At 33.9% G+C, this 16,271-nt stretch overlaps 1 protein-coding gene across 2 annotated transcripts; it reads left to right on the top strand.

The window, feature by feature from the left end:
• Positions 1–514: 514 nt before the first annotated feature.
• On the top strand, positions 515–3,534 carry LOC112802488 (uncharacterized). 2 transcript variants are annotated; one of them, XM_025845726.3, is made up of 3 exons: positions 515–900; positions 1,731–1,839; positions 3,053–3,534. In XM_025845726.3, the coding sequence occupies exons 2-3, from the start codon at positions 1,746–1,748 to the stop codon at positions 3,271–3,273; spliced, it is 315 nt and encodes a 104-aa protein (XP_025701511.1). In that variant the 5' UTR covers positions 515–900; positions 1,731–1,745; the 3' UTR covers positions 3,274–3,534. The 2 variants fall into 2 exon arrangements, with proteins under 2 accessions (XP_025701511.1, XP_072093833.1); XM_072237732.1 differs by having other exon boundaries at positions 530–900; positions 1,059–1,839.
• Positions 3,535–16,271: the final 12,737 nt, after the last annotated feature.

Here is a 16,271-nt window from a genome sequence, read left to right as displayed (position 1 = left end):
TATTCTAGTGTTTGGTTATGATTTGACATTTTATTCACAGAATTTGGTTAAGGTTTTAGGATTGGTATAAGTGGAATTAATAATGTTTTTGGTTATGTTCTTAAAATTTTTATCCTGATTAAATTTATATAGAATTTTGCAGTGTGAACTGCTGCTGCATTCACTTAAAGACTGATTTGATCAAAATTTATAAAAATATGATATTGGTTATAATTAAAATGTAAAAAAATATACTGACATGTAATTTAACGTGTCATGTTAGTTTTCGTTAATGCCCTCAATATTAGATGTGACAAAAAAATTAACGTGACCAAACTAAAATTTTTGGGGATATACTTAATTAAAAAAAATTCAAAAATTAAATTAGAGATCATGATCTTTTAGAGACTAATTTTACTATATACTCAATTATTTTTTGCTTGTAAAAATGTAACTAAATGTATAAATTAGTACATTGTAAATAAATATTATTTAAAATAAAAAATATATTGTTGTTTTCATTTTTCATTCTTCATTTTTGTTATATTTTAGTTAAACCCCAACTATCCGGTTAAACTTAAGAACTTAATTTTTGCAGTTCGATATTTTCCCCCTCACGACTCACTTCACAAAATCACACTGACCACCGTCGACTCCGACCTTCATCGACTCACGCCCGTCACATGCACGACTTAGCAGGCCAAACCATGCGAACCCTAACCCTCCTTCCCTGAGCTTCGCTCGGCGCTTCTGCGGCCGCCTCCGATGCCGACGACTTGTTCCTCTGCTTCCTCTCTTCCGCCAGATCTGCTCGCCATCTCCTCCTGCGTTGTGCGTGGTTCGAATCTGCTGCTGCTGCTGCAGCACGAGCGTCCTGCCGCCGTCACCCGCCAGCGCCGTCGCCGCCACCAATAATAGCAGGTTTTTTCCTCCTCCTTCGTTTCTTTTCTTTATTTGGATTTGCCTTTTCTTATTTCATTTTTTTTTCTTTTTTCTTTCCTGCTAGGTTTTCATTTAATTATATGGTTGTACGATATTTATCATTACAAAATTGTTGATTATATTTATATCTTAATTAGTAAGAAGAATAATGCAGAACAACTATTTTTGCTGGACTGTGGGTGCTGTTCTGGCTCTGTAATGTGTGTTTTGGAGGTTGTGCCGTTTTTGAATTTTTGGTTCTGTCCTTTGGATGTTATGCTATGAGATAGGTGGTTCTAATGCTTCTGCCATCGATTCGGGTGTCTCTGCCCATTGCAATCCTCTGGAATTTTGAATTTTGATTAGTATTGTACGTTGGATATACACTTGGTTAGGATGGAGCTCCTTTGTACTTGTGATTTATAGAAATCAAAGGTTATTTGATTTACCTTGTGTATTATCAATGGCTATGTATTTAAAAAGAGAAAAAAAGAGAAAAAAACAAAGAAGAAAAAACTAGGATAAAACTTAAAAGAAAGAAAGAAGTAAATCTTTAACAAACCTTAAAGAGGCTTTCTTCTGGAATTAGTGTTACTAATGTTAATGAAGAAAAGTCAGCACAAGGTAAATCTGTAAAGAACATGGAATGTATCTTAGGTAAAGAATATGGTGTACTGAGTGTGCCATTTTTTATTCAAAGTTTGCAACTGTGTTGATGAATTTCATTGAGACTGAAATTTAAGGTACATTTGTATTTTGGTTTAGTCTTTTCCTTTTCTTCTTTTTTATTTTTTTATTTTACTTTATTTTTTCTGTTTCTGCTTCATTAGGGACCAAAAGCAACAATGAGTGTGATTCAGAAGTTTTTCATTGCTTCAATGTTCATGTGGGCTGTCCCTGTTGCAATTCTGTATGGTTTTAACAATAATCTGTTTCCTGGTAAGGTTTCATAGTTTTAAGCATTTTTAGTTGTTTCTTTACTGATTTATATTTTTTTCCAAGTGGTTGTTGGTTTGCTTGATAATTTCTTGGTCTTACATTTGTTTAAGAGTTTGGGTTTATCTCAAATTTTTCAAGTACTGAACCCATCTTTGTTACTTGTTTTCTGCTTTCTTGTCGAAGAGGTTTTTCTTTTTAATGTCATAACTTGATAAAGAGGTTGGTTATGACAACTCATGATCTTGAAGGGAAATGTTATTACTTCTTAAACAATGCATTAAGTTAGAATTTGCCTTTATAAAGGCATTCAGAAATTTCTAGTCACACATTGGCTTCAATTTTCAGTGGCATCTGCAAATTGGAAATATGTAATAGTCATTGCAAATATAAATCGCAAGTTAGATGCTTTCTTGTTTCTTATTTATGTTTCACATATAGTGCTTGTTTGGCAAATTTCTAGTAGTAAAAGTAAAAGCATAAAAAATAAAAAAACATCTTTTTTGAGAAGCTACAATTTACATCTTTGTTTTAAAGATCTTTTTTTAATAAAAAAGATATTTTTCACATAATAAATAAACAAAAAAGTACTTTTATATTGTTGTGCCGAAACATAATTGATAGATAAAAAGAGCTTTTTGCATGTGATATCCAAATATAAAATTACTTTTACTTTTTTAAAAGATCTTTTAAAAAAAGATAACTCGAAAAAGTATATTTATTTAGAAGCTCATCCAAACAATCCCATAGACGGGTGATCACACAAGTGCCTTTTCCCATATTTTTTCCAGGTGGTATTATGGCGTCCTTTGTTCTAGCCAACCCCACCTAGTGGGATAATGGATAAGGCTTTTTTGTTTCTACTATTATATTGCTAAGCATATATGAAATTGCATTTTGTCAACATCTTTCAGTGCTTTGAGATGCTGAACATATCAGCTTAATTCTCAAAACAGAACTCTTTGATTCTCTTGGTATATGTTTACTTGTTTATCTGAACTGTTATCTAAATGTTCCCATACTAAGATTCTTCAAATATAAAGTTTCCCTTTGTGTTATTTATTGAGTGTTGCATTTCCCTTGCCTGGTGGGAATGGATCTCATCAGTTTTCTTGTTTGTTTCCTTTAATGTTTCTTGAATGCAATGTAGAGTAATGCCCCATAATAAAATGTGTATGATGTAAAACTAGCTCACCTTGTTCCCTTTGTGTAACAGGAACAGACAATTTGTCCCCTTACTCTGTGACACTAGTGAGTGGATTTCTTGCGGTTATATCAGTTAATGTAGTCATAGCATTTTACATATACTTGGCGATGAGGGAACCTGCCGAAAAACACGAGCCAGATCCCAAATTTCTCGCTGAGGCCAAGGCTAGTATGAAGCAGCCAACAACTGATGCTCCGCAATCTTCTGACTCTCAGAAGAAAGAACAGTAGGCTGTGTCCTTAGGCAGTTAGCCCTCTTTGTTGTACTGTTCTTCTTAGGAAGGATAGGAGAGAAGGGGATGAAGGGTGAAGGTCCTGAATTGTGCACGCTTGATCATATCTTAGTTATGACGTTTGCATATGATCCATGTTGTGCACAATCTCTGTTTTATTCTGACAGTATTTTATGTATCTACTAATCAATTTGCCGCTCCATTGCACAGGGTATGGACAATTGTTATTTCTTGGTTATAAAATTTTTAATAATTTAAATTGTGTTTTGTTAATAATTGATATTGATATTAATGTATATAGTTAAAAGTGACGAACGATTTTAATATTACAAAGTTATTTGAATTTTCATTGCCATTTCTCCAAAGATAAAGGTTTTTGGTAAATGAAAACCATGTAGTATTTCATCGGAAATAAGTATTATTTTTAAATTTTTTTTGAGATTGGCCTCTTTTTCAGTTCAAAATATTTATCAAGAAGTTGTCTTATTCATTTTACTCTGTTGGCTTCAAAAATTTTTGTAAAAATATTAGTACTATTTCATAGAAAAAGAAGTTAGTTTATTTTGTTAAATTGATATATTTCCAACCTATATATCTGTGTTCAACACTCACCTTCACTACTCTCAAACTTTTTATCATGTATTATCAACATCTCATATATTTTCATGCATTATATTATTTGATTGTAAGAAAAATAATAACAAAGATAATTAGTCTTAAGACTTTTAAAAGATAAATATTATTAAAGGTAAAATTAATCTTTTAAAATGTTAAAAACAATTTATAAATTGTAGTTGATTTTATATAATATAAATAAAAAATTAAGTTTTTGAAAAGAAAAATCAATTCTTAGATAAATAAAAATTAATTTTTTAAATAAAAATAGATTTTTATGTGCAAAAATTAATTTTTTTATATAAAAATTAATTTTTTAAAATTAATTTTTTATTTAAATTGATTTGCTTTATTAACCTAAACAAATCTTTTTATTAACCAAAATCAGATTTATTTTTTTGGTTAACCTTAACCATATATAATCCTACATAATAATAATAAATTTAAAAATATATAATTATATTTATAAATTTTATTATAATATAAATATTATTATATAATTTTTTTATTAAGATGTTTTGCCCTTCCAAAAATTTCTTTCAAGCACTGCCCTAAAAGATTAACAAGAACAATGAAGAAACTAAAAAATATGACCAAACTATTGTAAAATAAATAAATAAGGAAGATGTGATAAAATTAAAATAATAAAGTGTAAATAAAAGACTCTAATATTAATGTTCACCAATATTATTATCACGCTATAAAGATAATTCATATATTAATATTGTATATGTTGTAGCATAAGTATATGAAAAGAGAAAAAAAGAGAAGTTTTTATATTCGTATTGTTATTGATTGTGTAATTCACATGCCACACTATTCCTATTTATACATGTAGAAATATTCTCTTTTCATAACTTCGTACCTTAGAACTTTTGCAGCGTCCACTATTTAAGTTTTTGGACCACACAAAATGATTTGATTGGAGGAATGGACATTCATATTTATCATAACACTCTCTCTTTGATGTCCATGTAGGATTGTGATTCTTTAAAAGCTTACTAAAGAAAATTTTAATAAAAAAAACTTTAGTGAAGAAAAAAGAGTACAATATCTTTCGTGATGCAGATTGCCTCATTAAAAACCTTGTAAAAAAAACTCAATGGGAAAAAAAATCTGACCAAAGAAAAAAGAGTACAGTCTCTCTCTTTTGTTGATATTATTTAATATCTCAGAATCGGCATATCCCAATTTAATGTACCAATTTTTCAAAGGAGGATTTTGGAAGTGATTTTGTAAATAAATCTGCTAGATTGTCACTTGAGCAAATCTGTTAGACATTAATTGTTCCTTGACTTTGAAGATCATGAGTGAAAGAATTTAGGAGAAATATGTTTTGTTCTATCGCCTTTGATGTATCCACCCTTAAGTTGAGTAATGCATATTGTATTATCTTCAAACATAACAGTTAGAGCTATCTTATGATCAATCATTCCACATGATGACAAAATATATTGGATCAAACTCGTAAGCCAAAAATACTCGTGACTTGCTTCATGTATTGCTAGTATTTCAACATGATTAGAGGATATTGTTATTATCGTCTGTTTTGTAGACCTTCGTGATATAGTTGTATTACCATATGTGAATAGGCATCTTGTTTGAGATTTTCCTTTATGTGGATCAGACAAGTATGCCGCATCTGTATAGTCAACTAATTGTGACTTGTATTTATATATATATAACAAATCCATATCAACTATCTTATGAAGATATTAAAAATTTTGTTTGATTCCATTCCAATGTCTTCTGGTTGGAGAGGAACTATACTTTACTAGTAAATTCACCACAAATAATACGTCAGGTCTTGTATTATTAGCAAGATAAATTAGCGCTCCAATGGGACTGAGATATGGTACTTCGGGACCAATGATATTTTCATTTTCTTTTTTAGGACAGAATTGATCATTTTCCACATCTAAAAACCTTATAATCATTAGGGTACTTAATAAATGTGATTTATCCATATAAAATCTCTTCAAGATCTTTTCTGTGTATGTTGTTTGATGAATAAATATCCTATTTTTTTTATACTCTATCTGTAGGCTGAGACAAAATTTAGTCTTTCAAATATCTTTCATATCAAACTCTTCTTTTAGAGCTTTTATAATTGTTAAAATCTCTTCAGGGGTTCTAATGATATTTAAATCATCAACGTATACAACAATTATAATGAATTCAGATGCAAATTTTTTTATGAAAACACATGGGCAGGTATCATCATTCTTGAATTTGTTTTTTGCCAGATACTCAGTAAGATGATTATACCACATTCATCCAGATTATTTTAAACCATATAAAGATCTTTACAATTTGACTGAGTATAATTCTTGTGAATATTCATTGGATAATTTAGATATCTTTAATCCTTCAAGGACTTTTATATAAATATCACGATCTAATGATTCATATAAGTAGGTTGTTACCACATCTATTAAATGCATATGTAGTTTATGGTATGTGGATAAATTGACCAAATAACGCAATGTTATTGCATCAATTACAAGGGAATATGTTTTTTCATAATCTATACCGGACCTTTGTGAAAAACCTTGTGCCACAAGTCGAGCTTTGTAGCGTACGACTTCATTTTTTTTTATTTCGTTTTCTCACAAATATCCATATGTGTCCAACAGGTTTTACATCTTTTGGTGTACGAACTATAGGTCCAAAGACTTCACGTTGCATTTAACTCAGTCTAACTCAATCATAGCTTCTTCCCATTTTGGTCAATTATTTATTTGTCGACATTCTTTAAGTGTTCTTGACTTAAGATCCTTACTTTCATGCATGACATTTAATGCCACATCATGCAAATATTTTATTGACAATTGTTTTATTTTGCTCCCATTTTTCTCATGTAAAAACATAATTTATCGAGATCTCGTCATTTTCACAATTTTAAGTACCTCAACGTCTTCTAGCATCAAAACTATATCAAAATTTTAGACAACAGCAGGTGTCTTTACTATGTCTTTATCTTTTTCAACAGGAATATTATTTATCTCTTTTTTTTCGATGATTTTTATATTTGGAAACGACAGGCCTACCACGCTTCTAACGTGAATTTGTTTCGATGGCTATTTGTCTGACTGAGACATCAATTCTAATTGGAGCATTTTTAGCTGATATATAGGATTTAGTTATGCTTTTTGTATTAGAAAATGTATCAGGCAATTCATTTCCTATTCTTTACAAATGTATAATCTTTTGAACTTCTAGTTCACATTGTCCTGATCAAAGATCTAAATGCATTAAGGATGATTATTCTCTCCCCCTAATGTTAAAAATTTTGATTCATCAAAATAACAATCTGCAAATCAAACTTTAAATACATCTCCAGTTTGTATCTCAAGATACCTCGCTATAGAGAGAGAATCATATCCAACATATATCCCTAATTTTCTTTGATATCCCATTTTGGTGCGAGAAGATGGTGCAATGGGAACATATATCGTACTCCCGAATATTCTTAAATGGAAAAGATTTGGCTACTGGCCAAAAGCTAATTGCATAGGAGAAAACGGATGGTAACTTGTTGGTCTTAAACGAATAAATGTTGCGATATGTAAAATAGCATGCCCCCAAATTGAGGTCGGGAGATTTGTTCTCATAAGTAGGAGTCTAGCAATTAATTGGAGGTGTTTAATAAGTGATTCTACTAACCCATTTTGTATGTGAAGACGAGCTACTGGATGTTTAACGCTTATTCTGTTAGCCATACAATAAGCATCAAAGGCTTGAGAAGTAAATTCACCAGCATTATCAAAATGAATTGTTTTAATTGAATTTCCTGGAAACTGTGCTTTTAATAGAATAATTTGAGCAAGTAATCTCACAAACACCAGGTTGCGAGAGGACAATAAACACATATATGACCATCTCAAAAATTCGTCTATTAGGACCACAAAATATATAAAAGATCCACATGGTGGATGAATAGGTTCACATATATCGTCTTGAATTCTTTCAAGGAATTCAGGAGATTCAAATACAATCTTTACTGGTGATAGCACAACAGAATTCACCAGATTTAAGAATCTTCTGATCTTTTAGTGAATGTCCATGAGAGTTTTCAATAATTCTCTGCATCATTGTTATTCCAGGATGACTCAATCGATCATGCCAAGCTATAAATTCATTTGGGTTAGTAAACTTCTGGTTTATAATGGCATGTGATTCAATTTCACTAATTTTAGTATAATATAACCCAGATGAAAGTGAATGTAACTTTTCTAATATAACATTTTTATTTGAATCATGAGTTGTGATATATAAATATTCATGATTTCTCTCATTCATTGTTTTAATACGATATCCATTTCAGCGAACATCTTTAAAACTTAACAAGTTCTTTAGCGACTTGGTAGACAATAGTGCACCATTTATTATAAATTTTGTTCCTCCGGGAAACAAAATTATAGCTCTTCTGGAGCCTTCTATCACATTGCCCAAGTTAATAATAGTATTAACAAATTCTTCTTTTGGTATAAGATGAGTAAAATATATATTACTTTTAGAATGGTATGCGAACTTCTACTATCCGCAAAGCAAGCATCTTCATTATATATCTTTGTCATTTTCTTCAAATACAAATAATAATAATAAAATCAGTAAAAGTACATGCGCAGTAAAATTGTATTCTGATTAATTTTTTTTCTAAGAAATACTATATATAGTATCATATACTAAAATTTTATTATTATTATTATTATTATTATTATTATTATTATTATTATTATTATTATTATTATTATTATTATTATTATTATTATTATTATTATTATTATTATTATTATTATTATTTTAGAACTTGACACATTTAGTCATTTCGAAATTCATAGACATAAATATTTTATTAAACATAATTTATATACATCATACTTGAAATTCAAATACATATAAAATAAAACTTAACATCTTATATTATTTATTTACATTAGTACTTAACAATTCCACATATTAAACTTTTTCATCATTAATCAAATGACCAATATTTCCTTCAAGATCTTCAAAGAAATCAAATACTTAATTATGAGTGGTGTAACTTTTAGCAACATCTTTCCAAACAAAATTCGTCTCATTTCCTTTGTCATTCTTTTTTAAGGATGTTTGATAAAGATCAATTAGGTGCCTCAGGGTACGACAGATACGCGATCAATGTCCATTTCCACCACAACGGAAATATTTATCCTCTATTGATTTATTTTGTCCATTATTTCTTTATTTATCCCACTTCTAGTGAGATCCTTTTTTGTAACATAATTTTTCTTCCTTCCATAATTTTTTTTGTTACTAAAATCTTACCATTTACCTCTTCTGAAGTTATGATTTGCCGCATTTGTGCCAAATTGTGTTGTGTTTTATTGAATAGCATATCAAGTATATATACAGTACTGTACCTAACAATTAGCTACCTGATTTCCTAATTGTGGTAATGCAAGATATTTACACCTAATAAATCGGGATACACCTAATCAACTAAAACTGAAAAGAATTTGTTTCCTAATGTTTAGCCGTAACATACGTGGCTTGATATGCATCAGATTTCATTATCCCCCCTCAAGTTGGGGCATGTAAGTTACTAATGCCCAACTTGTCCAACATTAATTCGAACGAATGGGAGCTCAGAGCTTTAGTCAAGATATCTGCGACTTGAGATTTTGTTGGGACATAGGAGGGAAGGATGAGGCCCTGGATAATAGCATCACGAACAAGATGACAATCAACCTCAATATGCTTAGTACGCTCATGAAAAACAGGATTCTTAGCAATATGAAGTGCTGCCTGGCTATCACATGAGAGAGGTATGGGTTGCGTGTGGGAGATCCCGAGACTGGAGAGCAGTTCCTTTAACCATTTGAGTTCACAAGTGGTATTAGCCATGGAGCGATACTCGGCTTCTGCAGAGGACCGTGACACTGTATGTTGTTTCTTTGTTTTCCATGAAATTGGTGAGTTGCCAAGGAGAATAACCCAGCCAGTGAGAGACCGACGAGTAAGAGGGCAACCCGCCCAATCAGAATCACACCAAGCATGCAAGGTAAAATCGTTTTCCCGGCGCAATAAAAGACCTTGCCCAGGCCGGCCTTTTAGATAGCGAACAACTCGTAAGGCGGCCTGCCAGTGTTCTTCACGAGGCTGGTGCATGAACTGAGAAAGAATGTGAACACTGTATGAGAGTTCTGGGCGAGTAAAGCACAAATAAATGAGACGACCAACCAAACGACGATACTGGGCTGCATCAGAGAGCAAAGGTCCTTCAGCCAATGCAAGACGATGATTTTCTTCAATAGGTGTAGACACAGGCCGAGAGCCAAGCATGCCAGTCTCCATGATAATATCTAACGCGTATTTGCGTTGGTTAAGAAAAATGCCAGTGGGAGAGCGAGCCACTTCCACCCCTAGAAAGTATTTTAGTTTCCCCAAGTCTTTCATGTGGAAGCATTGATTTAAGTAGTCCTTGAACTGGCAAATAGCAAGAGAATTATTACCAGCCACGATAAGGTCATCAACATAAACGAGCACCACAAGCTGAATATTGTGATGACGAGAGACAAACAGTGAGTGATCGGAGGCACACTGCTGAAACCCGTACTGAAGGAGGGCAACAGAAAGTTTAGAAAACCAGCAGCGCGGAGCTTGGCGGAGTCCATAAAGGGATTTTTGAAGTTTGCACACCATGCCAGGAGTAGGGACGTGAAACCCTGGTGGCAATTTCATATAAACATCCTCCTCAAGATCCCCATGGAGGAAGGCATTGTGAACATCCATTTGATGGAGTTCCCAATCCTTAGCAGCGGCCACAGCTAAAATAGTGCGAATAGTTACCATTTTTGCGACCGGGGCAAAGGTTTCATTATAATCCAGCCCTTCAATTTGATGATTACCAAGGATGACGAGGCATGCCTTAAACCTTTCAACTTGCCCGTCCGAACGATATTTGATGCGATAAATCCATTTGCACCCCAGAGCCTTCTTCTGCGGTGGTAGATGTGTAAGGTGCCAAGTACCATTGTCCTGAAGAGCTTTAATTTCAACGCTCATGGCTTCTCTCCATCGAGCATCACGTATTGCCTCATGAAAATTTGTGGGTTCACGTTCTTCCCCTATTGCTGCAAGGAAAGTACGATGTTGCACAGAAAATTTATCGCATGACATATATTGAGACAAGGGATAGAGTGGACCTGAGGAATGTGATGGAGAGGGTGAAGAGATGGACGGGTTGACGATGATGGTGTTGGTGACAAAATCACGCAGCTTGATCGAAGGATGCTTTACGCGGTGTCCACGACCCAGAGGAAGTTCAGAGGGCATGGTGGCGTCGGTAGAAAGAGGCACATTATCTGAGACAGTTGGTGAGGGGTTGCTGGTTTCGATGAGGGGTGAAGCTGTGCTTGTTGGGTCTGTATGTGGAGATTCACTACCCCCCCCCCCAACAGCAACAACGGGCTCGTCACTGGAATTAGTCTGAGGAAGAACCTCCTCGTGAACATCAAGTATGGGCTTATTATTAATTGGTTCCAAAAAATTCTCCTCATGCACTAAAGAAGTGGAAACCAAATTTTCCTGGGCCAAACACGCAAACGGGAACTCGGTTTCGACAAATTTGACATCACGAGATATAAAGAAAATATTTCTTTCCATATCATAAAGTTTCCATCCTTTCTTTCCAAATGGGTATCCCACAAATGTGCATGTACGCGTTCGGCTGGCAAATTTATCACCCTTGGTTTGTTGATTGTGCGCATAACACAATGAGCTAAAAACTCTAAGATGATTATAGTCAGGTGGTTTTCCATGTATCATTTCAAAAGGAGTTTTTCCGTTAAGAACAGATGATGGTGTTAGGTTGATCAAGTGTCCTGCAGTTAAAACACATTCTCCCCAGAATCGAATGGCCAAAGATCCTTGAAATCTCAGTGCACGAGCTACATTAAGAATATGTCTATGTTTTCTCTCTACCCTTCCATTTTGTTGGGGTGTCCCAGTGCAAGATGTTTGATGAACAATTCCATGCTGCAAAAAATATGGATGCATACAGATGAACTCGGTCCCATTATCACTGCGTACTTCTTTGACTTGTTTATTAAACTGCCTTTCAATGAGAGCAAAGAAATTAATCATTACACTTGACACCTCCCGCTTTTCACACAACAAATAGATCCAAACTGCTCTTGAATAATCATCAACAATTGTTAAAAAATAAGATGCTCCGCAAGAAGAGGGGGTACGATAGGGTCCCCATAAATCACAATGTATTAAATCAAAAGGATGTGTTGCATGAAAATCACTTGATGGAAATTTATTTCGTGTTTGTTTAGATTTTTCACAAACTTCACATAATTTATTCTTCTCTTCAAATTTACAACCACCATTCAAATTCGGCAACATTTGTACCACTTTATAGGAAGGATGTCCCATTCGTTTGTGCCAAAGATCAATACTACTCTTCTCTTGGGTTTGACATGCTGTGAATTTTTGAACACCACGGTACATGTAGAGCCCATCTCTTTGTTCACCCGCTCCAATCAGCATCCTTGAAATGAGGTCCTGCATAGCACAAAGCTCATGAGTGAATAGTACAGTACAATTTGCATCCTTTGTTAATTGTGATACTGAAATCAAATTGCATCTTAGTTTTGGCACATATAAAACATTGGTCAATGTAAGCCCTCCATCAAGAGTCACCATTCCCTTTGTATTTGCAAGAACTTCTTCTCCGTTTGGTAGCCCCACCGTGCATCCTTCAATACGCTCTAGGCCCCTTAGATCTCTTGAATTCCCTGTCATATGGTTAGAGGCTCCACTATCTATAATCCACACAACATATCTTTCCTTACCAGTCATGCTTTCAGTTCTACTTCCGTTGTTGCCATTTAGCATCTCTAACAGCATCTGCCATTGTTTTTGGCTAAGTCCAGTCACTGCGCTTCCTCCTATTTCTTCTTCATGGTCACTTGATTTTGCTGCTGTGGCTTGTGCTGTGTTGGCACGTATGACAGCCCCCCCTCGCAAGCGTCCTCCCTGCTTATGCGAGGTTTTGGTGTTGCTTCCCTTTTCGTCTCGAGATCGATCTCCCCACCATTCCGGATACCCAATCAGCTGAAAGCACCCCTTGATCTCGTGTCCTGTTCTTCCGCAGTGGGAACATACGAGTGGCTTTATTTCATTTCGGCTTTTGTGCTTGTACCCAGTGTGTACTGCCAAGCCCATTAAGCTTCCTTTGTCTTCTTTGGTTCTGCTGATCGTCTTCATTCTCTCTTCCTGTACCAAAGTTGCATACACTCTGTTGAGAGAAGGTAGAGGATCCGTTGCGAGAATATTGGATCGCACTGTGCCATAGCTTACGTCTTCTAACCCCATTAGAAACTAATGCACCTTTTCTTCTTCCCTTCTCTTATCTAAACGTGACCCAATGTCACACTTGCAGCCTCCGCAAGAGCATCTAAGCACTGGTTCATGGTTTGCCAACTCATCCCAAAGGGTCTTCAGTTTTCCATAGTATTCCACCATAGCCAATCCTTGTTGTTTGCACTCGGCAAGTTCAGCTTTCAATTGTTGAATTCTAGGACCATTCACGATGGAAAATCGCTCCTTGATTTCTTCCCAGAGATCCTTTGCATCTTCAGCGTATGAGATGGTGGAGCGCAACCGTGGTTCAATCGTATTCATCACCCATGAGACAAGCATGGATTGAACCGTCCACCAATCCTCCATTTCAGATGCCCCTTCTTGTGGCTTCTTGTGAGTTCCATCTAGAAACCCCCACTTTCTCCTAGCACGCAGCGACACCTTCACAGCTCGAGCCCATTCTTTGTAGTTCTCTCCTCGTAATTGCACTTGTGTGATTACGTTTCCAGGATTGTCGCTAGCACTCAGATCATAAGGCGATGGTCCTTTGTTGGATCCATCTTCGTCTTTCTTTGAATTCTCTCCTTTTGGAGGAGTCATACCTACTCCAGCCATTTCAGCGGCGGAGATCTCTTTTGTGTGATGATTATCAGAGCCAACCTCGCTCTGATACCATGCCAAATTGTGTTGTGTTTTATTGAATAGCATATCAAGTATATATACAATACTGTACCTAACAATTAGCTACCTGATTTCCTAATTGTGGTAATGCAAGATATTTACACCTAATAAATCGGGATACACCTAATCAACTAAAACTGAAAAGAATTTGTTTCCTAATGTTTAGCCGTGACATACGTGGCTTGATATGCATCAGATTTCATTAATTTGTTTCAGGAAATGCAGCGCCACCTTAACGCGTTTCATGATTTCTTAAAAGTAATTTATTGTTACGCTCAGCAACAAGAAAGAAAGAAATTAGCTCATAATATTTTTTAAATGCTTTTTCTTGATACTACTGCTACAGGAGTACATTCGAGACATGAAAAGTCGAAAAAGTTTTCTCTAACATGTCATTATTAGTTATTTTTTTCCCATATAATTTCATTTGTGAGGCAATTCGGAATATTGCTGAATTATATTTATTTATGAATTTAAAATCCTGATAACGTAAGTGTGTCCACTCATACCGGACTTGAGGAAGTATCACTGTCTTTTCATAATTATACCTTTGTTCAAGGTTTTTTCACAGATCTGCATGATCTTTTAGTGTGAGATATTTATTTTTTAATTCTTCGTCAAGATGACGATAAAGAAAGATCATGACTTTGGCTTTATCTTTTTGGGATGCATTATTTTCAGCCTTAATGGTCTCTTCAAGATTCATTGAATCAGATAGATTTCAGCATCTAGTATCCATGATAAGTAATTATTTCCAGATATATTAAGAGCATTAAATTCAAAAAGAGAGAATTTTGATATAATGAAAATTTATTACTTGAGTTTTTCTAAATTTTGATCAAGAGTTGTGTGCTGATAACGTATTGTAAAATAAATAAATAAAGAAAAGTGATAAAATTAAAATAACAACGTATAAATAAAAGACTCTAGTATTAGTGTTTACCAATATTATTATCACACTATTAGATAATTTATATATTAATATTGTATATGTTACAGTATAGGTATATGAAGAGAGAAAGAAAGAGAAGTGTTTATATTCCTATTGTTATTGGTTGTGTGTAATTCACAGGCCACATTTTTTTATTTATACATGTAGAAATATTCTCTTTTCATAACTTCATAAATGTGCAGTCCAACCTTAAAACTTTTACACCGTTTTTGGACCGTTCAAAATAATTTAATTGAAAAAATGGACATTCATATTTATCATAACACAACAAGCAAAATTATATTTAACAATAGCAAGTAGATGATCATAGAAGAGCTTGTGGCTCATAAGTTTAATGTCTAATGTCAATTATATTACTCATCTTCCATTATTTCTAACAGACTTGTTAATTATAAGCATTAGCCAGAGGCGAAGTAGCAACAGATACCTTTTAACTTGTATCTATTTGTGCCTTCTTGATCCTAATGCAGGATTTTGTCTCATTTCCTCTCCAACATTTGTAGAAGAACCACTTTGTTGGCTTTCTCTTACACCAATAAATTGGCTTTGACTAATAGAAGCGGCACTTGATCTGCAAATTGGGCAAAAGGGTGTTTTAACAATGTCTCTGGATATAATATCTATGTCTATGTCTTATCTGTGAAACGTGATTTTATGTTTCTGTATTTCTATCTCAATATCCCGTGCTTGTAAACAAACATAACCTAAAAAAATGCAATCCTGTACTAATACATTCATTTCAAAGGAAGAAAAAAAATATCTGAATAATAATAATAATAATTCTCATTAATTATTTGCTGTGTTTTGTTATGAGTGATTGTCTGAGATTTAATAGTCATACCATGTGTACTTTGTTTCATTCACAACGAAGTCCCTTGATTATGATACTCTTATTGTAGCACTGGCAACCACAAAATGGAAGTGGTGGGTCAATCAGATGAAGTTGAATAAACATGCGTCATAATTTTAGTGAAGGATTTATAGGAAACTACACAGCTCATCTTCAGTGTACTCACATGTCAGCCATGTTCCCTTAATAGAAGCTTCCAATCTCATCCACCAGTTCAAATAATTGAACTTGACACCCCAATTTATATAGTTCAAGTTTCATAATTTAACGAAGTTGACAGGTTCCCTACCTCTGAAAAGTGAATAGATAGTAAAGTGGAGGATGCAGTGTATTGAAAATTTGAGATATGTAATATTCTAGCTACGCAAAACAACAGCGTTGAGGTGTACATCAATGGCTTTTCCGGTCTATTTCACATGACAGCACGATCAAAACTAAAATTAAGTGAAACTAATGATGTGAGGTCGGGTTCCAAATGGTAAAGTCAATAATCAATACAACCGAATAACATAACATAATTTCATCCTACAAAATTTTGGCGTTA

The sequence above is a fragment of the Arachis hypogaea genome, chromosome 5 (assembly GCF_003086295.3).
Source record: "Arachis hypogaea cultivar Tifrunner chromosome 5, arahy.Tifrunner.gnm2.J5K5, whole genome shotgun sequence".
NCBI lineage: Eukaryota > Viridiplantae > Streptophyta > Magnoliopsida > Fabales > Fabaceae > Arachis > Arachis hypogaea.
Note: the sequence above shows the minus strand (reverse complement) of the source record. Positions and strands in the feature narration are given on the sequence as shown.

Bases quoted from the DNA above. Each gene is read 5' to 3' on its own strand.
- LOC112802488 (XM_025845726.3), top strand. From the start codon at position 1,746: ATGAGTGTGATTCAGAAGTTTTTCATTGCTTCAATGTTCATGTGGGCT. The intron at 1,840-3,052 runs GTAAGGTTTCAT...TTTGTGTAACAG, and splicing joins TAACAATAATCTGTTTCCTG to GAACAGACAATTTGTCCCCT.